General features: G+C 40.4%; 1 protein-coding gene across 2 annotated transcripts in view; it reads left to right on the top strand.

Annotated features, from left to right (window-relative positions):
- LOC128743257 (protein bunched, class 2/F/G isoform) overlaps positions 1-24,353 on the top strand; it is a 315,245-nt gene that overhangs the window by 254,981 nt on the left and 35,911 nt on the right. For both annotated transcript variants that reach the window (XM_053839803.1, XM_053839802.1), the window contains one exon: positions 11,410-11,461. In XM_053839803.1, the coding sequence (XP_053695778.1) occupies positions 11,410-11,461 (52 nt within the window). The remainder of the gene's footprint in view (positions 1-11,409; positions 11,462-24,353) is intronic.

Raw genomic sequence — 24,353 nt, 5'->3', positions numbered from 1 at the left:
GAGCGCGATATTATGGGGGTGTTGCGCAGAAGTAGTAGCACTTTTCTACAGCCCACTCGGTGCGATGACATAAATCTTTCGCATTAATACATTTCTTCCGTCTGTCCAGTGTCCGTCCGTGACACCGTCAGGTGAAGAGGTTTCAGTTTTTCGAACCCCAAGCAAAACGCTTGTTTGGCATGTTATTTCTTATGTAGCAGCAGCGCCGACAACTGCCGGCACTAAATGGCATGTTGGAATTTAGATTTCCGTCCAGCTCGTGACGATCGAAGCGAGCTGTCACTATACTGTGCCAGTTTGTAAGAGCGTCGATACACGCAGGTTGCCCGCCGCCATGCTGCTGCTTAGCGTTGTTCTTAATGGTTCCCACCGGATGAATCAGCACGGTCACCGCACCACGGATTAATAGGTTTGTTTGCTGTTTGCATTGCGAAAACATACGAAAGGAACACCGCTAGCTGGTCTTGTCAGAATGAAAAATATTTTTCGGATGCAGTCAGGAAGTGCACATTAACTGTCGCGTCGCGACGCACAATACAAAACGTCTGGAAGCAGGAAAACAAGATAACCTTATTTTTGAGCTATTTGGAATGTCTAATTTTAACTTCAAGATAGAGGTTGATGTTTTCAGCGCGCAGAAAAAGTTGATTTCAAAATTGTAGACTCCAAAAAATAAAACAAAAACAGTACAAAGCAGGTTCAATATTTGTTCTTTCTACTGTGCAATGCGTTGCGTTATATTATTTGACATACAAATTGCACACAAAGATCTGTATGTTTACCTCTGGTACAAGCAAGTTGTCAAAGTACTATTATTTTATAGACACATAATAATGACACACGCGACATGCAAGGGAACCGGCCGGCTGCTATCCTCAGTCAGGGTCGCCTGTCAGTGTAAACCGACTATAAAATATTCAAATCCAAGGTTAGACACTTTAATGACGATCAAGGTGACCAGGCTTCAACGAGGTTCGCTGTATCATTTTTGTCCTGTTACCGATGAAAATATTCCTCGACAAAAACCGATGAGCTTGCAACAACTGCAGCTAGCTATTCGAGCTTGGAATGCATTCACTCGATTGCTGATGATAGTGTCATGTTGGAGCGCCGAAACAGTTTTTTGTGCAGTTTGCGTGCACAGTGTGGGCGAGTAGTGAGAGTGACGACGCCATTCGAAATTTTATTTATTGTGTTAGAACCGGTTTCCGATGGTGTTTTGTGCACTTTAGGTGAGAAATAATCAGATATTAAATGACAGCAATCATGGCGGCAGGGAGCGCCCTGGTGGTGGCACGATATTGCGTTTAGCCGTAGCTGAATTTACGGTGTGGGTGGAATAAAATTGTAGGTCGACAAGTACGTGACGTGTTTGGTTCCAGAAACCTCTATGAGCGCTCAAGTGCAGTTGAAGTACAGATTCGATCACGTGAAATGGTAATTGGGTCTTCTTCTCATTTTCAACTTCCATTTTTAGATTTCGTATGGTACAAATAAAATGGTGTTTTAACTGGTTGATTTCAAGGCATTCATACCAACATTTTATAGACATACTGTGACCTGCTGAAACCTGTCAGTTTGATTGAGCGATAAATGAAAAAAAACACGTCCACCTCTCCATTTCTTCGAACCCTCGAAGTGCAGCCGAGATAAACTCGAGTGCGATGTGCTGACCTGAAAAGCCAGAGCTATTGATCGGTTCAGCGGTTTGACCGTTTTCCGTTTGATCTACTTTTTTCCTAATGGCTATTGTGCGCGCCGAGCGCACATCGTCCGTTACATAAAACTGAACAGCAAGACTCGGTCAGCGAGTCACGGAAAACAAAACATCCCGCCAATCGCGCCCACACTCTGCGCCGCGCTGCTGGCTGCAGCCCAAATGCCTAAACGATCATTACAACTAATTTCATTTGGAAAATTTATCAAGCGAAAAAATTGAAGCAACTTCGGTCCCGCCGACCAGCTATGCACCGATGGATGCTTTGCCTCGATATGTACTGGAACATTATGCAATGAATGCAGTACAGGCATGAGCGCGCAAAAACAAACAAGAGCTGATTAGGCAAAAATTGGGTAAACATGCGTGTACATTTTTTATCGTATAAAGGCATAGCACAAGGTTATGCTTCAGTGCATTTTTGAGATGTTGAGTCAAATTAAAATTGTGACAGCTTCCCGATAGTTTGAGGTGAGGCATTTCTGGTATACCTACAACCAGTGCTGCTGCCTCGCTTAGCTGTTTTGATCGATGAAGCGTGGAAGCGATTTTCAGATAGCCTGGTTCTAAGTTAATTTCCGCTAAGCGGGGCTTTTCTAACCTAATTATGAATACAGCCGCTCAATATCGCAATGGTCTGCCGGCATTTAAATTTATGCAGCATTATGGCTCCGTCTATCGCATCGTACCATCGCTCGCGATGCAGCGAATCGTACCGCTGTTGTTATCAATGCGATTCATTCGAACGCATTGTTGCATGGCCAATTAGCTGGTCGGGATCGCAGTAGAAACTACGGCGGATCTCTGTCTTTTACATGGGCTGGTTTGCTTATAATAGTGCTTTTTTATGAATAATTGGCATTCAAGGAATTTCTTCGTCTCTTATTACGAGAATAGTGACGTGCATAAAAAACAGGGCGAGCTTGATGTATCGAGTACTTTTGCCTGAAGGAAAAAATGTATTGCTAATTGTATTGATACAATTTAACAATATGGACTGGGTTACGGATAGTAGAATGGGAAGTTTGCTCATCCAGGAGGTAAGTTCCGGCGTGTATAAAGGTCTCGTGATCGCCAAAATCAACAGGATCTACCGTAGCAGTAATAATTGGGCAGAAATGAAGATGAAAAACCTCGACAACTTTTCGTCGAGGCACTTAGAATGGACGACGAGCTTCTGAGTCGAAGTGTGGAAAGGCTTACGAACATGTTGGTAAGGGCATGTGGCGCGACCATGGCAAGAAAACTGCAACCCAGAAACCAATGTCGACCAGTGTATTGGTGGAATTAACTCAGCAACTGAGCAACCTTCGAAGTAGTTGTCAGAAGGCGCGAAGTGCGGCAGATAGAGAAGAACGGAAGTTGGTGTTCCAAGCAGTAAGAGACGCTGATGCCAACCCCTGGTGTACAGCGTAACGTATTACGATTGCGGAAGTCAAAGGACCAACGATAACATCGGAGTCATCTCCAGAAAAGTTGAAGATCATTGTAGAAAGACTTGTTCCGAGGCACTACCCAATGCTGTGGTCACGTACACCGTGCTTAGACGTCGAAAACGCCGAGAAGGTACCGGTTTCCAACGAGGAACTTGAAGCAGTGACAAAAGCACTAAAGGTAAAGAAAGCGCCAGGCTCCGACGGGATTCCTAATGTAGCCCTAAAGACCGCAATTCAAGCATTCCCGTACAGAACGGTGCTACAGAAATGGCTGGACGAAGGTCGCTTTCCGGATGTGTGGAAGCCTCAGAGGCTAGTTTTACTGCCGAAGTCAAGAAACCCCCTACAGATGTAGCATCATACAGCCCCATCTGTCTGCTGGATACAATCGGGAAACTTTTAGAAAGGATTATCCTTAATAGACTAACGAATTTTACGAAGACGGTTCACACGGTCAGTCTAACATACAATTTGGTTTTCGGAAAGGTAGGTCAACGGTTGATGCCATTCGCACTGTAGTGGAGAAAGTGGAGGTCGAAAAATTAGTCAAAAAAGACGAATGCGCGATCAATATTGCGCTGTGATAACCGATTACTTACTTTACCAGCCGAGAATCGGGGTGGCTCATGCCGTACCAAGAATTCCTCCATTCCTATTGACTCTACCAGCCTCTCCCAACCGAGATTCGAACATACGACGACTAGTTTTTTAGGCCGGCATCATACCTCGGGGCCCATTGGGAGGCCAGTTAGGACTCGGTCCTGGGCTACTCGTTGCCAATTCGTTGCGCGTCTCGACACACTCGACACGGCTTCAACCTGGTCAAGCACGTTTGGCCTCTCTATTACTGATGCAGGTGAGGTTATTGAAGAGAACGGATTCCACTGCACAGTTGTCCGGCATCCTTGAAATGTGATCGGCCCGCCGTAGTCTCCCAACTTTCGTCAGGTGTACCTTGGGAATCTCTCCAAGTAGTGCCTGCAACTCCCAACTTGTGGTTTATACGCCTACGCCACTCTCCGCTATACGTTTGTACTCCACCAAAATATGGTCCGCAACAGCTTTCGTTCAAATACGGCTAGTACACGTATGTCTTCCGTAAGCAAAGTTACTGCCTCAAGTCCATAGAGGACTACCAGTCTGATTAGCGTTTTGTACATCGTCAGCTTTCTGCGGTGACGTATGCTCCTTGATCGCTGCGTCTTGCGAAAGGGAAAAGTAGCCTCGATTTTCAGCTTCAGTTCTTGGCCATTTTTGTAGAGTTCTGCCGGGAGTCGGTCCTTTCCGGCGGCTCTGTTATTCTTCAGCTAACCGATTTCTCGCTGGATCGCTACGAGATTGGAAGCGGACACTCTTTTGTCGTTTGTAGGCACTCCTAAGTTAACTGACGTTACGCCCCCTTCTGCTATATCGCCCATTGAGATGCTCATTGAACTGGAAGCAGTTCTTCGATGTGATAGCCGATGTCCAACTGATAACCGATGATGATCGGTATCCAAAATGCCTTCAATAGCACCAGCTGGCCATCGTAGCATGACTGCACAAAATAAGGCTCTCTGAACGCAGAATGGAGTGCTTACTTACTTACTTAATTGGCCTAACGTCTTAGGACAAGGCCTGCGCAGTATAATTTCTCCATCTGTTTCGGTCCATGGCAACTGATCTCCAGTTCCGCGGGCACCCAGTGCTCGCCAGATCTCGCTCCACCTGGTCTTGCCACCTCGCTCGCTGTGCCCTGTGCCCCTCTTCGTCTTGTTCCTACCGGATTTGATGCGAAAACCATTTTTGCAGAATAATTGTTCGGCATTCTAGCAACATGTCCTACACAACGTATCCGTCCAGCTTTAACCACTTTCTGAATACTTGGTTCGCCGTAGAGACGCGCGAGCTCGTGGTTCATTCTTCGCCTCCATACACCGTTCTCTTGCACTCCGCCAAAGATGGTTCTTAGCACCCGCCGTTCGAAAACTCCGAGTGCTCGTAGGTCCTCTTCTAGCAGTGTCCACGTTTCGTGCCCGTAGAGGACAACCGGTCTAACTAGCGTTTTGTACAGTGTGCACTTTGTACGGGGGTTCAGTTTGTTCGACCGCAAGTGTTTGTGGAGTCCGTAGTAGGCCCGACTTCCGCTGATAATACGTCTATAGAGTGCTGGTCTACGAATAGAGTGCTGGTCCTTGGACGCAGCCAACGGGCCAAGACGCCAAGGGGCAGAGATCGGTGAACATTACGGCAGGAGTTCCTCAAGGTTCCATTTTCGGACCGACAGTCTGGAACGGAATGTTTTGCGGACGACCTAGTACTATCGGTAGCAAGAGAGGTTGGAATGCTGGCCACTGAGACGATCGGAATGATAAAAAATTGAATCTAGGGAGTGAAGTTGCAGATAGCACACCACAAAACGGAAGCGCTGCTGGTCAGTAACTGCTAAACGATGCAGCGAGTGAAAATCACACTAGGAGAGTATGCCATAACCTCGAAGCGAGCAGCGCAGCAGCTAGAGGTGATGATCGGCTCAACTTTAACAACCATGTGGACTATACCTATGAGAATGCAGCGAAGACCATCAACGCAGTGAATAGAATTATGCCAAACCACTAGGGACCTAACAGAAAAAGCGTAGTCCTATGGCTAATGTTTCCTTATCGATCCTCAGATATGGTGGCCCGGAATTTAGCATTGAAAAGCAAACGAAAAGTAGCGACATTGAACAGTACATTCCGGCTTATGACCATGCGAGTCGCGGGTGCATACAGAACGCTATCATTTGAGGCAGTATGCGTCATTGCCGGGGTGATTCCTATCAGCATCACTCTCAAGGAGGATAGGGAGCTACACGCGAAAAGCGAAACTAGAGGAGTTCGGAAGCTAGCTCGAGTGGAGTTCTTGGTCAATTTGCAAGAGAAATGGACGTACTGGCTCATACCGGTGCTGTCGACCTGGTTAAACAGGAAACATGTGGAAGTTAACTTGCCTTGCCTAACACAGTTTCTGTCAGGGAACGGTTGCTTCAGGCAATAACTGCATCGGTTCGGACACGCAGCGACACATGTCTGTGCTTCTGAATGCGAAGAAGCAGAAGAAACACCGGAGCATGTGCCTATCCCGAAGCTTGGAGAACATAATGGACGAAATGTGTCGGAAGGAGAGCATGTGGAATGCCGTCAGTAGCGTTTTAGCGCAGATTATAGTGCAGCTGCAGCGAATGTGGATGGACGATCAGCGAACATGCAACGTCAGCTAGATGTACTGGAAACGAAAGCGGAGCGGTGTGCACGACACAGTACTGTACTGAGCTGGATGAGAAGCCCTGCGAGGATGGCCCTGATGGAACGGAAGTCACGACGGTCGCCATTCCTGCATCGATACACGTCTCGACAAGCGTACTGATAAATAGCGAAGCAACCGGTGCGTCAAAAAATCCTACGAGAGCGGTCGTCATTCCTGGATCGGTACACGTCTCAGCAAGTATACGGAGCAGTGCGATGACACAGCTTCCCCCGAACGGGTCGAGTCTTAGAGAGACGTTTAAGCCCACAGTTTTACTGCACTAGCTCTTTAGTCTCTAAATTTTGAAGCTTCTGTCGACTACCGCGAACGTCCAGCTTGTGCTACGCTCAATTTACTTTGTATCTTGGGACAGTGCATGAATGCTAAGGGGATGAAAGATTAAATTTGCCCTGATAACTTGATAACCACTAATGCTCCGAAATGTGTATTGCCTATTGGTTAATTTGTGGTTGCTTGTGTTGGAAAATTGGAAGCGGGCGCGCGGTTGAGAACCGGTGTCAGGCGGGGCTGACGAATCCTCCACTTCTTCACTATACCACATTTTGCAACTCGAGTGGTACAAAAAGTCCTAAGCAAATTTACAAATTCGATCTTTCATTTTTCTTCTCATCATCATCATTATCATCATCCTCGTCATCATCATCATTATATTTAAAATATGACATTCCGGCCTTTGGCAGAGAGATCTTAGAGTCAGTTCGTGGAGTCCGCGTACGGCCGGAACGCCTCCGCCTGCGGGTATAGGCGCGACGGCTATGCTTGGGGTTCTACCTGTGTTTAGTGGGCGACATTGCCTGTCTCGTCAGGTAGAACTGATGTTTAAGGTCTCCCTGACACTTTGTTGACATCACAAAAAGGCCCAGCGCAGAATTTTATACGCTATTAAGCGACCAGTTGGATAACCCGAAAAAAAGGAAAAACTATGTGATTTCTATTAGAACCTGTTTTTTCAATCACGAGTGAGTGAAAATAAACAGAAAGTTTCAAGGTCAAATATCGCTATACATTATCTTCGTGATCGCCATGCTTCACAGGCAGGGACGACAGTTAAACACACCATCTGTTTACTGTGTTTTCGATTACCTTATTTTTAGGAAAAAAAGTGACAAAACGCCCTCGTCCCAACTGGTTGAAGATCCTTTACGACGTGCAGACTTATACTAAATTGATATCTGGGCTTGGGAAGTACGACAGCAAAAGTGATAAAGTCTTCTCGTTGTAACAAAATTTCTTAGGATCGCTATAAACCTAGACCAATTTGATGTCTGTGTTAGGAAACAACCAAACATGCACTTTTCATCATTAAAAGGCTATGAATTAACGGACAAAAAAATTAATATTTCACAATTCTTCCAATTTATTCTTTGCCACCAAGGTGGAATATTTTGTGCAAAATTTTACCTGATGTTTTTTTCTGTATTGTTGAGAAGATTTGCTTACAAAAATGTTTGTTCTACTATGCTTGGTTCAATAATTATTATTTTTTTTAATATGCCTGTTAATTAATTTAATTTTATGAAATTATGAAACTTTTCAGTCCATTTTGTGCAATAATTGTGAAAAATACCTACATGGCTTTACAATTTTTGTAAATTAGCCGATTTCGGTAACCCACTTAAAGCTTAAGCATAACATTTGATTTCCAAACCGTGTCAGTCCATCAGTCGACTCGAGCAGAGATAAGCTAAAGCAAAACAATGACATTACCTTTTGATAAGCTAATCAGATTCCGTTCTTGACTGACGTCTGAACATTTGCTAGTATCAAAAATGAGATCACCATCCAATCATGCAAGTTGACCGGTGTACTGCTCATACCCTCCAGTCAAGTATGCACGAACAGACTCCGACCGATCGACCGTTTATTGAAACAACTGATTACCAACCGAGGTGTTTAAATTATCTTGAATAAATATATATAAAGTCGTCGAAGAAAGACTTTAAACAGCACATCAAAATGGACGAGTGAGTGCGGAACGATTGCACAAACATGCAGGCCAGCTTAAACTGAATAAAACGATGGGGCTTCTTTTTACTTCTTCTGTTTTTTTTTGTTTGGACCGCGCCAGTTACTCCACCAGAGAGGCGCACTGAAGTTTTTTCCACACAAGTTTCAGTCGTTCGAATCAGCACAAATGTTAAATGTTTACACTTTCACGAAAAAACCCAATCTACTTCCGCGGGCATAGACCTGCAGACAGTGATTTTTTTATTATTATTTTTGCATACATTATTTCTGTTTCGTCTGGTTTTCGTCTGTCTTCTGGAGCCGGCCGGCAATAACTGGTCGTAATCCGACATTTTTCACGATTACTTACTGCAACGAGGTATAAATTTTTTGCTCAAAGACCTAAAGTTTTGGTTTCGAAGAATGTGCGCTACTCCTCAGGAGCTAATCCTACCGCTTTCCACAAACCCAACGAGTCAGGTTTTAATAAAACCACACATCATGCATATTTATATTTCTGGCTGTATCTACGCCCGTTAATGAAGGCAAGAAACCGTACGCCGATCTTCCGCTATGAGACCACCACTTAATGCAACCTCTATTTATGCTATCCTATCAACACACAACGCTCACACTTTTCTTTACTGTTGTTTTACTATTTGCTGCTCTCCGATCTTTTCATTCACCTTTCGAACACAGATGCGTAACAATTCAAAGTCAGCTGTTTTCCGTCACAACAAAGTTGACTGCTGGCTGTATTATTCGTGTCTCTTGTTTTGCAGCATAGATACGTTTGATAGTAGTGGTAGTAGTGTAGTACGTACCCGTAGTTGTTGGTGGGAAGTGGCGCAAATGTGTTGATTATCATTGCATCGCAGTGTTCGTATCCGAATGTTGCTATGCAGAAACATGCGCCGTCACATCATGCTTGGTCGGTTCGGAGCGCCCCGTCTATGATTGTAGTGGAAACAGCGCTGTTGGGAGGTGGGACCGTGAGCCAGAATAGTGTTGTCTATGCTGCATTTCGCTTCAGCTCCATGGGAATAAACTGGAAAACATAAAGGGTTTGCCAGAATTGCAACTAGAATGGTAAATTAGTTCGAGAAACATGGTTCACCATAAGTTTTTCTAATCAATATAAGCGCAAATTATTTTGATAAGATGGTTTTATACATGAGTTAACACTGCTAGAATGAATGAAGGTTTTTACTCTTTAACGAACGAAATATTGGTACAAGCTACCATATCTTTTCGATTTCATAAAAAAATAGCCCTTATCTTCAAATCGACATCACCTTGTAGGAACTAATCTGAGTGGTTTTTAATCTCGACTGAACTGGATTTGTTAATTTTCCATTTTCCGTGATTACCTTTCACTATCTGTTGATAATACCAAGCAGGTAAACAGAACCATTAAGGCAGAATAAATAAAATCTAAAGCTTTAACGTGCCTGATAAGAGCCACCCATGTGTGTCGTTTGGTCGAGATCTCTTGCGACTTGAGTCGTACACCGCTGGCTGCCGTGCCGTGTGACGCAAATCAATCCTGCAGCACGACGATAATTTGCCTACGTTGTGAAACGTCCTCGTTTGTTTTGTAGGGCCAAAGTTTTGCAAACAACCAACCGTACGCCAATGATTGTGAATATGGTAAATTTCCGCTTCGGTTACATCAGTCGATGTAGGACTTTTGTTTCCCCGTTACTGTATTTTATGCGTTTAAACGTTATTAAAATCCTTTCTTACGAATTTTTCGGTTCTATACGATTAACAAACAATGATGCATTCCCTTTTTCTCGTAAATATATGGAGGCACCTTGTTCATTGCAATCCTTCTGTATTGAAAGATCGAAGGAAGCACCATTTTCACCATAATTATAGTAATAATGCGACTACTTGTCTTGCAAGGTACTGCTATGCTTTATAAATTTATTATTTGTTACGTGTATGTAATAATTATTAGCCTGCGAACTCATACGGTCGCTCACGGTTATAGCTAAATAATGAAACATAAGGCGTCTCCATCGAATTCAATAGAAAAGCTAACGCACGATTATTTTTAAAGTTTTAGTATATCTGAATCTCAAACTTTTGCACAATATAATTAGTTTGTGTGCAATTTGAAATTGATAAAGCAAAGCAAAGCCTGGGTGCTACATTCCGTTATCGAAACTTGACCTTCTGTTTTTATACGACAGACTTCGCAGCCAGCTGTTAGAGTGCAGGACAATTGCAGGGCCAGTTGCTACGATCCTATTGACGCTAACAGCCTCTCCCAGTCGAGATTCGAACTTATGACGACTGGTTTATTACGCCAATTACGTCAATTGATATTACATACATAATTCACCGGTGACTCAAAAATTCAAATTATATTGTTGGTTTCAGAATGCCGTTAGAAACAGTTGAGTTAAATATGTTTTCAAAAAACTTGCAATCTTGTCACCATTTTGTATCATGTACTAATTCCTGTACTTTTTTTAGACGATTATTATGTAACTCAGCGTATTAGTCCCCTCCAAAACAATTAGTTAGCCCTTTCGTTTTGTGTAAATGCTACAAATTGTCCTATATAACGCCATTCACATCGAAGATAATTAACCTTAATTAAAACTAGACTGCACCAAGCGTTGCAACCACCACCATTGGGTACCGTGAATGACACGCAGCCAGATTAGCTGACTAGAGCGGTTGCGTGTGTTGTTTGACTGACGATATTTCAATAGTAGCACAGCGTTAAAGCGTTGATCAACTTTAACCTGTGCACTTTTTATAACACTAAGTGTGAAACCCTAGCGTGAAAAGCTGTACAAATTACAACCATGAGTCATGTTGTATAATTAACGATTACGTTAACATGTAGAAAATCCTTTCCCCCGACAGATCCAATTTAGAGTGGTGCAATTTTCACGTACTACAGAACAGAGATCAAAATAACATCAAGCTTTATTTTATTGTGATTCCTAACGTATAATAAGGATTTTTATTCAAAACAATCTTTTTCTTCTTCTCTTTTTTCAGTGCATCGGGGACAAGTGCGGTTGCAATTGACAACAAGATCGAGCAAGCTATGGTAAGTTTTATTATAAATTTAATTATGTTCTACATTTATTAGTTTCAGCTTTTTGTAAAGCATTTAGGCAGCGAGCTACAATTCTTGCTACGAAAACTGAATCGCAACAGAATATTAAAATCTTTTACTGCAAATCGTAGCTGCTTTTGTTATTTTTCATAAGAATAAAAATGAAACAAAAAGTTTGATTGACCAACCTCGTGTTTTGTTGTCTTAACCTTTGTAATAAGGTCAAACATTAACTAAATTTTATAACGGTAGCTTTTAACAAATGCACAGTGGTTCAAAACGATGTAAAGTGGAACTTTTTTCCGAGCGTTTTTTGCTTTCTTTTCACTTTTGTTTATATAAATATTTCTCATAATCTGAGAGTGTCAAAAATTAGTCATGGGCATGGCTCACTACGACCAAAATAAAAAATGGCGTTTTTGTGTTAGTATTTAAAGACATGGTTTCTATCAGCAAAGTTGTAGAAAATGTAAAAACAAGCAAATTTGCTCATTTCTATTTCCATCCGGTGCAGAACCATTGAGAATTTTCTTAGAAAGTTCTTTAAAAATTAGTTTTTCATGCTTAACTTTTGTTGGTTGCATTTTACAAGAACGCATTGTTCTAGGCAACCATCGAAGTACTCAAAACACACGTTTTTGCAGAAGACCGTAAATCTCTAGGAGACGTACTTGCTAAGTTATCGCTTATTTAAGCTTTTTCTTCTTAGCTTCACAAGCCTATTGGATAAAATGGGACAGGTGGATATATCAAGTCAGTACTACAAACTTGCATAGGTGCCGCTTGTTCCCACCCACCCATATGAAAGTATGACAAGCAATTGTTTTATGTGTTTTGCGTTAGCAGTAGGCTCAATACTTCTCCACTTTTTTGTGTTTATTCGGCAAAGTTGTAGAAAATGAAAAGGCAAACAAATTAGCTGAAAAATGACATTTTTATCTCTGTATGATATTTATAATAGACCGTTGTATTTTTATTAAAAGATGTGGCTTTTCGGTCTCTGGTTTCTTACGAAAACTTTATTTTACGTTCAGCTGACGTTTCGAAGAACTGTGCTTTCATCATCGGAGCAACTATTGTTATAAAACATTACAAATAAATTCAAATTAAATACAGAAGCTTCGTTTACAGCGGCATATTAGAAAGTTCATATTGGAATAATCGATCTGGTTGTGATGTGCGTGGAAGGTTATAGTGTAAGTTGGAATTTTAAGTTATCTAATACAGAAGTTAGTTTGTAAAAAATCCGTTTCCGTTCATTTTGTTATGTTGTTTGTTATGTTAGTATAGAGGGTCAACAAAATTAACATATTCATGTTTAAACACTTGACTAAAAAACATTTGTCAACGTTGTAAGTAATTATATGTTTAATGATGAAGATTGTTTAAATAATTGTAATTTTTTATAACAGTAGTTGCTCCGATGATGAAGGCATAGTTCTCCGAAACGTCAGCTGAACGTAAAATAAAGTTTTCGTAAGAAACCCGAGACCGAAAAGGCACATCTTTTAATTTTTATCTCTATCAGGTGCATAGATGTAGAACATTTTCTTAGAAAGTTGTTTAAAAATTAGTTTTTCATACTTAACTTTTGTTGGTTGCATTTTACAAGAACGCATCATATTCTAGGCAATAATTGTAGCACCCAAAACACTAGTCTTTGCAGAAAGCCGCAAATCTCTATGACCTTTCCTTACAAAGTTATCACTTATTTAAGCTTTATTTTCCTTAACTTCACGAGCCAATAGGATAGAATAGGGCAAGTGGAGACATGGAATCAGTGCATCACCTTGAAGCTTAGTATCAAGTACTATAAACTTGTATAGGCTGTTCTTGTCCCCACCAATCCTGATTAGAGTACGGAAAGCATTTGTTTTAATTATTTTTTTAATTACTTCAATCATTATCAAGCTTTCTGTGAACGTTTCGTTTTCAAAGCTTACAATAGAAGGTTATGGAAGGTTATGGTAAATTTACTTTTTTTGTGTTTTATTAAATTGTTTAACAGTGCGCGTGTATTCAGCTTATGGCGTACGCAAAACACATGAAACATAAGCTTGCCGTGCGCTCATATGGGTGAGTGGGGACAAGCGGCACCTGTGTAAGTTTTTAGCACCTGACCTAATCTTCAAGGTGAAGCACTGATTTGATATATCGACTTGCCCCATTTTTCCAATATGTTCGCGAAGTTGAGGAAAAATAAAGCTTGAATAAGCAATAATTTTGTAATGAAAGTTGCTAGAAATTTGCGACCTTCTGCAAAGATGTGTGTTTTGAGTGCTTCAATAATTACCTCGAGCAATTTGTTCTTGTAAAATGCAACCAAAAAAAAGCTATGCATGAAAAACTAATTTTTCAAGAACTTTCAAAGAAAGTGCTCTGTATCTCTTCACCCGAAAGAGACAAAAATGTTATTTCCTTAGCAAATTTGTTTGTCTTTGTATTTTCTACAACTTTGGCGAAGAAACCATGTCTGTGTTTCCCAACACAAAAAAACTTATTTTTTTATTTTTATTATAATAAGCCATGAGCAACTTTTGACAGTTTCAGATTATGGGGGGTATTCCTATGAACAATGGTTTATCCCGTTATGGCCTATTGACAGTGCAAAAATGAGACCCTTATAGTTCAATGCACTGGTTAGCTGTTCCAGGGATCGTTACTTCGTACTTCTTCTAACAGCATAAAGCCGGGGTGGCTTTTGCCGTATCAAAAATTTCTCTACACTATACTCGGTTCTGGATCAGTCGTCGTCAATTCGTTGAGCGTCTCGATACACGAAAGTTGGCTTTAATCTGGTCGAATCATATAGTACGTTAGGTCCCTCTATTTCTGGTGCCAGTGGGGTTCTTGAAGAGAACGGGTTTCACTGCATAGTCGTCCGGTATACTTGCGACGTGACCAGCCCACCGTAATCTCCTAACGTTAGCCAGGTGATGGTGGGAATCTCTAAGAGTAGTGCCTGCAGCTCGTGGTTCATACGCCTACGCCACTCTCCACTTTCCGTATGTCCTCCGCAACATCTTTCGCTCAAATACTGCACGTTTTTCTTCACGTTTGTCTAAAGTTACAGTCTCAAGCCCGTAGAGGAATATCAATCTGATTAGCATGTTGTACATTGTCAGCTTTATGCGGTGGCGTACGCTCCTTAATCGAAGCGGAGGAAAAACTAGGCTTGACTTCCAGTTTGAATGAGTCGTTGAATCTTCTTACTCGTATCATGTTCGGTATCATTCCTCCAGTAGCTTCTCCTCCTCCCAAATCTTTGAAATTATCCAGTGAAGTACCGGTTCTTTGCCATTTTTGTATAGTTCTGTCGGGAGACGGTGCTTTCCGGGAGTCTCCTCCAAGCTTATTTATACAAACTTAATAAGCGTTGGGTAAATGATCCTTCCTTACCTAATTTTCCGCTCTTTCTCCTTCACGTCTCGTCATCCCTGCTATCGACACCTTTGATTCATTACTTTCTTCTACCGTTCTCTTTTCCAGTAGATAAAAAAGAGATAATGATGGACAAAAATTATGATTTTTAGGGCCATCCTAACTCAAAAGGGCTGACAAAAGGGCAAGACTAGCCCTCAAAAAGGCAAGACAACCCCTCAAAAGGGCTAGACTAGAAACTGATATGCTGAAAGTAAAGCATATCACAGCTTCCAAATAATGTATCGATACCGGCAAACGGGGTAACTTGCAACAGCGGGGGAACATGCAACAAAACTATATCGATCCAATTGACTGCACTTTTTGATCTGTTACTTAAACTTTTAATCTATATCAGTCACTGAATCTTGTTGTTTCCAGTTCAAAGAAGCCTTAAATACTGTCATGTTAATTTTCTGCTGTTTTGTTGATTTTTAAAAAAAATCGCATGGTGTCAAATTCATCGTCAATTTTTCGTTTGTAAAACGTTTGTGTCGCCCACAGGCACTTCAAATAAAAGAAGCCTAACATACATTTTTTATAGTAAAATGAACAATAAGGAAACAAAATAATCGATTTATGATGACTAGTTTTGTTTATCTTACTTGTTACCACATTATTCGTAAAACAAGTACTTAAACGGGGTAACTTGCAACACCTCGTTGATTCAAAAACCTGTGTTCCGTTTGCTTCAAGAGGCAAGTTATCATTCAATTTTGCATCAAACAATACTAAAGCACACCTGAAGAGTGTAAGATACTTTCGGTAAGTCGGAAATATGCCAGTTTTTCTCTGGATATACTGAAAATGGCCATAGAAGAGGCCAAAAAGAAAATAACCTCACTGAGAGAATCGACCAGCAATATGACAGTGTCTAATTACGATCACTCATAACGTAATGAACATTCATATATTACGTAACCAAGATATCAATAATTTTTAACTCTCCCGCTCTACTTGATGACGCGATTTTGCATAGTGGATATACGACGTGTAATGTGTTGTTACACAACTCCCGCTTCCCTAAGTGCGTTACGTAAAATGTGCATGGTCCTTAAAAAAAGGCAGCACTATCGGATCAACTATAAAGGAATAATAGAAAAAGTTATTTCTGTAATTTCCGTTACGGGGTTCATAATTTTTTTTCACCAACGTGACATAGGACATTTATGCGTATATTCACAGCAAAAGCATTAAAAATCGCAAGTCGAGTTATCAGTTATCATTTGCATATTCAAGTCAAAAGAAACTCATACAAATCTTTAAATTCGTTCAATTTCCAAAAAATATTGCTTGTTGCAAGTTACCCCGTTTAAGGGGTTACTAGTAACAAATTAGTTAAAAAATTCTGCAACAGCCAATATTGATCGCATATTTTTTCTCAATATGTGAATTTGTTCTATGCTAGACCTAATAACTTTGTATTAATTAAATGTCCTCAAATGTACTACAGATAAGTTTTCACTTGCAGTCATAGTTGAGAACTGTTGCTAGTTACCCCGTTTGACGGTACTACTGGAGCTTGCCCAAAATTTAAGTTTTGTCTGAAAACGTATAGATTCTGTTTTCTAATCTACTATTTGCTCTGCCCTTGCCAAATTCCAAATGCCAAATTCTATGTTCTCTTACAATTACTGCGCGGATTAAATACAACCACGAGATATATGTTCACTCTACACAGAGCAAAAAAGTAAAACTCTGCAAAAGACAAAATGAACACCCATTTTATATAAGCATAAACTATCGTTGATCGTATATATCGATCGGCGCAAACCTAATATGGTTGTTGGGAAAATTTAGAAAATTTGCATCCCATTAGCGTTCTGCAAGGAAACAATTTGAACCCTTTTCTTTTTTCATACTTCATTCACAGCTAACTGGAAAAACATAAGTGGAAATATGTTTTTCAATTGATTTTTCGCATGCTATCGTTAATCAATGGTATCAATTACTGGGGGACCTTTCGAATACAATGAACGACAGCTCCATTTATGTCCATAATTCGAACAAAGTGTCCCAATACTTTCGCAAGCTTCTTCATCTTAAGTTACGCGAGACTCATGCTTTTTTCCTAATCTAAACCGCTACACAAGTTTGATCAGATTGGTCAGGATGTGGGCACCGTGCATAGGTTATGTAATTTCATGTCACTGAAGAACTATTATCCGAAATGTCAATTCAAGGGTGCATTTTAAGTCAATCCTCACAAGTGTAATTGCCCCATTATTGTTGTGTGCTGATGCATCACCGGTAGGTACTACCTTCACTAGGTTCCGGTTTCAGCAATTATACAGAAAGGTACCTCGTAATGTACCTTTTTTTCATACCAGCAGTGTGGCGGTGGCCCCTAATGAAAGTGACTTCAGCAACTTTGATTTCTCTACCAATTTGATTTCTACTTGAAGCAGGAAGCGTTCGGAAGAATTGTGTGTACACACGTGTTTCAAACCAATTGCAACCTTTCAGATAATTTAGTTAGTGTGTAGTGTTTTCATAAAAACTTTATTATGATGAAATAATTCTTACTTTATTTCGCTCATTATTTGAAACACACGATTCCAGTCTCTTACGGCTCTGTACAACCTTTCACTTTGATAGCTAGACGTTCCCGACAGTAGAAAACTGTAAGTGAAATAGCTAATGTTAATACACCGACCAGTAGATAAAACTTTTCTTGTCTCCCTCACATAACACAAAATTGAATTATTTTTTATGTTTAGTAAAACAAACAATTCAGGGAAAGCGAACGAGGAGTGAAGTAGAAATTGTTCTTTGTTCAACTGCAACATTTTTCCAAGGGGTTTTTTAAATCGAGGAGTTTTCGTATTGAAAAGTCAATTTTTCATTCATTCGTATTTTTGAACTGCAACGGCTCAGAAAGGCAAAAGCTATCTTTAGTACTATTTAACACACAAAACGACTGCTATTACACCGAACAGATTACAGGTAAGCTTAGTAAACGAAAGGCGAAGCATAATGGCATTCGGTACACTTCAGGCTGGAGTTTTTTTCTCTTTATATGGTAATATAGAGCAGCAATTCACTTATGCTGCATTTCACAACCATCTTGAGTGCTTCTGAGACGCTTACCAATCCGCTAAGCTGTCAATCATTTTGCTAACTTTTAGCTTTTGTCAGGTTTTGCGTTCACATGTTCTCGACTCAGAAATCTACTGCGGTCCCTATCTAGTGCAGCCGGTGCAATATTCATAAAGACACATAAAGCTAAGCTTTGGAAATGTTGCAGCCCAGCAACCTTAGAACTAAGGTAAATTATATTCGAACGAGCTGACGAAACTAGTAGATACAATTTTTGCTTACGTTTGCCGAATCAAAAGAGCTATGGTAATGTTATGTTTCAACATAATAATAGAGGACACTGATTGACTGTTATGACTACTGCAGCAGATACAAAGAAAAGTCACTCATTGTCGTTATAGTGCGCTCAACTTAAAGGTAGACAGTAGGTACGGTACCGGTACGCGGTGCGATTCTGCTCTGCGGAGCAGCGCGAAAATGTGCGGTTTGATTGATGCGTTCTTTTAATTACGTTCCGCCGCGCTGCCTTACAGTGCCACCACTAATTGCTTTCAGGCATTAGAAGATAATTTGGATCTTGTACGATGTTGCTTTGTGCTAGAAATACCTAGTTATTAAAGCGTTTTCTAGTATTGCTTCGGCGGTAGTACGTACTACTGCAGCTGATGAACTTAATTCGAATAATTATTTATTTAACCGGTTTCTCGGTTCCTTTTCTCGTCAAACTTGAATAACTAATGTGAGCGCTAATCAATGATTCGTGCCGTTTGTTCTGGTGTAGTGAATCCCCCAGATATATCCTGATATTAGACGTTCATTTGCATCATTATGGGTGCTTACTATCATAAAACTGGTTTTATACGATTCTATTCTTTGATCAACGTAAAATTATTTGTGAAATTTTCAATATTTGCCGCTGAATATAAAACATTTTAAATTTTACTTCCACGTTTCGGTTTATTGGCTTTTCCTGTGCAGTCATCATCGGAAACCTTTATTTATTGATTTTTTTAATAGGGTTTTCAACCGATAGTTGGGTTCGCCCCCACAGAAACCTTTATTATAAAATGAAAAGAAAAGAAAAAAAAAATACAATAAATTAATTTTCCCAGTTAAGACAGATAAAAACAATTTTTTTAATTTACGAAACATACATCGAACGTCGTCGTCGTCGACAGCATAGAGCCGGGGTGGCTCGTGCAGTTGCAGGGTGGAAATAATCAGATACAGATGAATACGTACTCTACCAGCGATTGCTCGCAACATCATTCGTTCAAATATGGTACACTCCACGGGACACGTCAATCATTCAAGTCTATAGAGCACTGATGTACCCCTTGAGTTTCGTCGGCATCTCAAGCGCATCTTCCTAGAGTGCAACGTCTTAGAAGAAATGCAGGTCTATACACCATAGATCATTGTTGCTTTTAAATGTTGTTGGATATGTTTCTTGTGCTGATGTGTTTTCGAGCTATGTTATCATCGTTAACTGGTAAGAAGCGAAAGCTGGTTTTTGGAGCCTCTAACTTTTTGGTATTACTATATTTGGTCTATGAAGCATTGGTATTTGTCCCAACCAGATTACAGTTATTGTTCAATACTCGTTCATTGAATCATATCTTTAAAAGCAATGTTTTAAATCAACGAAAATTTGATCTGTGCTTACTTATTTTTCACGTCAATTGTGAGGGATCTGTCGAATCTCATAACTAGAATTCTTTAAAACATGGTATATTAAAATCGATCTAAAACGGCAATTTACCATTAGTAATAGTCTATTACGCATACAAATGGCTTAAAAACATTTTGGTAGAAAATAAAAAGCGCTTGGCAATTCCTGTGACTAGAGTTATAACTATAACGTAACACGACGTCCTTCTTGCAGGAAGACCCTTTAGTTAAAAAGCCGGAAGAGGGCGAACTATCGTTACCCGGCCCCGGCTAGTAGTGGCGTAATTAGTCCCCCAGCTTTGGTTCTATATTTAGTCGGGCAAATTGCTTCAAACTGACACGACTTTCTTAGCCGTTACGTTACGTAATGTGGCATGTAAACTCGAGTGCTCAGCTCAGCTGCCGCCGGTGTATAACTAATAGGCATGCGACTTCAACGGTTTCATACAGATTTTCAAACGGACAAAATTATATTGTTAGAGTAGCTTTCTTTCCTCTTTTCCCCCCCGCAGTCCCCCTTCGATAAGCTTCTCATTTATAGTTGTTGTTGACACGTTTCTCTGACAGTTTTGTGTTAATCGGATCACGTGACCGTAGCAGAGAATGAAGAATAGCGACAGAGTTGCTTCTTTGCAACTGCTGACTTGACTAGTCATAATTATGGGCCTGTACCTGTATGTATGTACGTGCATACGAGTCAGTAAGACTTTTCTTTGAAGTGAACTAGTACAAAGGGAGGCTTAGTATGTTATGCAATGAGAAATGAGACACTATATTTTAAATCACACAAATCTGTTATCTCTGAACGGTAGACTCGCAGGAATATACTTCGAATTACCGGTTTTGTATTTCCATCGTAACCGGTTTTCGTGCAGGTTCGCTTCAAATAACAGACGGTAAATTGTGTTTAGTTAGATTGACTATCGAGATAGGTGCTTTTTTCTCCTGTCGGACCAGGTAAACCCATATCAGAATGCGGTTTGGTTTCGGTGGCTTAATGTGCACTAAGGTGTCTCTTTTTAGAACTTGATCGCCCGACAGCGTCATCCAGCTGTGACGAAAAAGTCAGTGACTGGCGGCGGCGTACGATAGTGACACTCTCCGTCTTCCATTTAAGCAGGGGAGGTAACTTTTATTTCAGCCCTTATAGTAATTGTCACTGGTGCTTTTGAATTCCATATCACATTTTTAATTCCATACAAATTGCCAAGTTCAATATTTCTAAAACTTGTAGAAATTCATCTCTTAAATTTTCTTTTGTCAAACAAAAATAAACTTTTAAGTAAAAACTATGTTTTACGCACGTTTTATGGAACTAAACTAAACTACTGAACACACTTAAGTTTTTAGCTACAATTTCCTAAATGCATGGTACGCATATAATTAATTTTAGTTGGGATTCTGTCATCCGTGCCAAGGCTTTCGATTTGTACCTTGGTTTTTATATTCCATTATTATATTTCGGTAAGCACTAGTTGAACTCAACGTGATAGTTATGAGTAAGCTTTATTCCAGATCTGTTGGGAGAAAAAGCGACAGCCGACATTTCACCATGAATTCTGTGCATAATTAACTTGCGGTCGAGGTCGTTCACCTAGCCGGAGTAGAGAGCATACTGTGCGCTTCTTTGCTCTATTTTTGGCTTCCTTGGACAAAGGCATACTATTTTTTTTTTTGCTGTTACTTTCTTCTTTCGTCGACCTAGCATTGTTCCGTGACTTGAATTGCGTTCGCGACCTCAAATTCGAAGGCTTATGACGGCCCACCGCTTTTTGCCCGTTGATCGGTTGGGCTTCGATGGAGGGTTGTGGTAAAATTTCGTTTTGATTTTGATTAACGAGATTACACTGTGCGTCGGGGAAGGAAAGTGATTAAACGAGCATGACCGCCGGATATGATTATCGAATGTTAGGCTCATTTCGTTACCAATCCGACCATCCGATCCGAAGTGGTGTTTGGCTGGCGATGAGCGAGGAGTTGAGTAATAAATCAATTGCCACGATGACTGCGGATAATTTTAGATCGTAATTTGCGCATACATAGTTTCATCTTTCGAATCTTTTGCCCGCCACTACGAATACGTGAAACGTGGAAAGTGTTGCGAATCGCTGTTTGACGCATGTACGGCTATTAAACTAGGTTTGTTATGACGCTGCTAGACTCATTTCACACTAAATCTAATACTACCGGAATTATTTTCCAGGGTGAACTGCAGAAAACAAACAGTGAATGCTTTTGTTCTAATTTTCTAGGACACATCACGTTGGAATTAAATTTAGAACACTTGTGGAAGTAGACGCTTACACAGTTTTGATGCCAACTACCGTCACGCAAATTAATTTTTATTGTCATTCGAGACAAAGAACCAAGGCGTCAGTTCATTAGCTTCAACCGATCTTAGAGATATTTGCACCAATCGATTAGAATTTTTTCTATGCATTGGTTATTACAACAAAAATTCATCGAGTCGCTATTGAAATAAGCTAAACATCACATAATGAGTCAATTACACGTAATCACGCATTTGTTTCTCATGCCCGGTACACCAATTTTATGCACCTACAATATGGTTTACTTCGATTCTAGAAAAAAGTGACCGAATGCTTCCGTCCCAGCCGGTCAGAAATCATTTATTTTGATAAAACTTCACCCAACTTGATGTCCTGAAAGTAAATCAGTTTGTAAAAGTGTAAAACTACCACTTTTATTCAATCGCCTTTATCATTTGAACATTGAATCTATACGAAATTGATGTCCTGAAAGTAAACTGGTGAAGAAAAGAGCTCAACCCAATCCCTTCCCTTTAACCGATCTTATCGATAAAATTTAAAAAATTATTAGAAATTGAAGATTTCTATGAAAATGTGGTAGATGGAATATTCGAGTATGCGACGCGAAGCAGAAATCAGACTGGAGCACGCTGCACTCAAAGACTACCGACGGCATTCTTTACATATTTTTGATTGTATTGCTGACTATTGACACTGATAACTGAACAACTGACACTGACACTGAAAATAACTGAAAAGCAGAGTGACAAGGAAACTTGCAAGGTACAGAGAACGATAATAATAATTGATAATCTTTTAACCGCCATAATTTTAACCGATATCCGCATATTAGTTGAAAAAAGACGTTGAAAAATTAGTTGAAAAAATCTCTCGTCGATCAATTTCCTTTAGCGTCTATGATTCATGTCCGTAAAGGGCACCAAGAGCGCCAGTTTTGTGCGAGTGTGCAGACTTCAAAACTTCTGCTGACTGCGTAATCCGTTAAAAGCCCGATTCGTGGTTGCAATTCATGGTTTTACTTCGCGGCTTACATCTGTGTCACATGTCACCAAGGTATATGAAATCCTCCACTACTTCATGTGGTTTCACATCCAGTTCCACCTCAGCACCAATAGCATCTGGACCCCCACGCTCTCTGTCAGAAATAATGTACTTCGTTTTGGCGGTGTCAATGGTAAGTCCCAATCTCGCGGTTGTCCTTTTAAAAGGCCTCACTGCTCTACGTTTGGTTCCGCTGATATCGGTGTCATGCGCAAAACCTAGAAGAATGTGAAATTTCGTGATGTTAGTCCCATTTTTTTCCACGTTTGCTCTTCGTGTTGCACCTTCCAAAAGCAATGGCGAATAGTTGATTAGAGAATGAATCCCCTTGCTTCAGTCCATCCAACGTCACGAAAGCATCTCAGATCTCACCCGTTATTCTGATGCATGATTTTGACCCTAATTCTACCATTATCTGCTACAGCTCATTTCGTTTAACTGAATCGTATGTCGCCTTAAAGTCCGCAAACAGGCGATGAGCCTGCAAGTTGTACTCCGAAAACTTGTCTAGTAACTGACGTAGGATAAACATCTGATCTGTTGTGGAGCGAGCCTCACTGAAACTAGCTCTAGCTTGGTACTCGCCGATGAAGGTCTCCTCTAATGACCTCAGACTACAGAACAGGATACGGAGAGCACCTTCTAGGCAGAATTAAGCCGTGTACTCGATAGTTTTTACAGTCGAATCGGTTTTTTTGCAGCGCTTTCCCAACTAAAAACTTTGCCGTTATATAACGATACTGAAACGAATGTAGCACTCATAAGCTTTAATGTGTAATAACTATTTTCATAAAAATGTAAGTAATTTGCTAAATTTTATTCAATAAGGATCAAAACCACTCCACTTTTCCACTGGCACGTAATCAGGCTGAAAAATTCAGCAGCAGGTATTAAATATAAATCAATTTACATTCACTGGTAATCTGCAGCATTTTGCCTTTAATTTCAGCATATGGTGCTTTATTTGCACTCTGAAACTCTTCTGTCGTGTTGACATAGCTAGTATTTGAGTGACATCCACTTGCTTCTGGTGCTAGTGTATATGAACGATTCAATGATACACTAGCGCCAGCAGCAAGCTGTTGCAGGGTGGCAACTACCTGGAAAAACCTGGAAAACCTGGAATTGTCAGGGAATTTGAAATTACCTGGAAAAACCTGGAATAATCAGGGAATTTTTAACAAAATCAGGGAATTTTTCAAACAACCCCAATGATCGATTCATTGAGTAGTCAAGAACACTTAGAAATAGATAAAGAAGTACGGCACACAAGCGATAGATTGGGTTATCGATAATTAGCTCAGTGTTTTGCAAAGGGCCTTATTCTGCGAGGCAGGTGAAGTGATTAACAAATTTAGTTTGCACTCACGCGCGTTTCGTTTGGCGTTAGTCAAGTCGAATCGAATGACATTGAAGTTTCA

Source organism: Sabethes cyaneus, chromosome 3, assembly GCF_943734655.1.
Source record: "Sabethes cyaneus chromosome 3, idSabCyanKW18_F2, whole genome shotgun sequence".
Taxonomy (NCBI): domain Eukaryota; kingdom Metazoa; phylum Arthropoda; class Insecta; order Diptera; family Culicidae; genus Sabethes; species Sabethes cyaneus.
The sequence above is the reverse complement of the archived record's forward strand: the minus strand, read 5'-3'. Positions and strand labels throughout refer to the sequence as shown.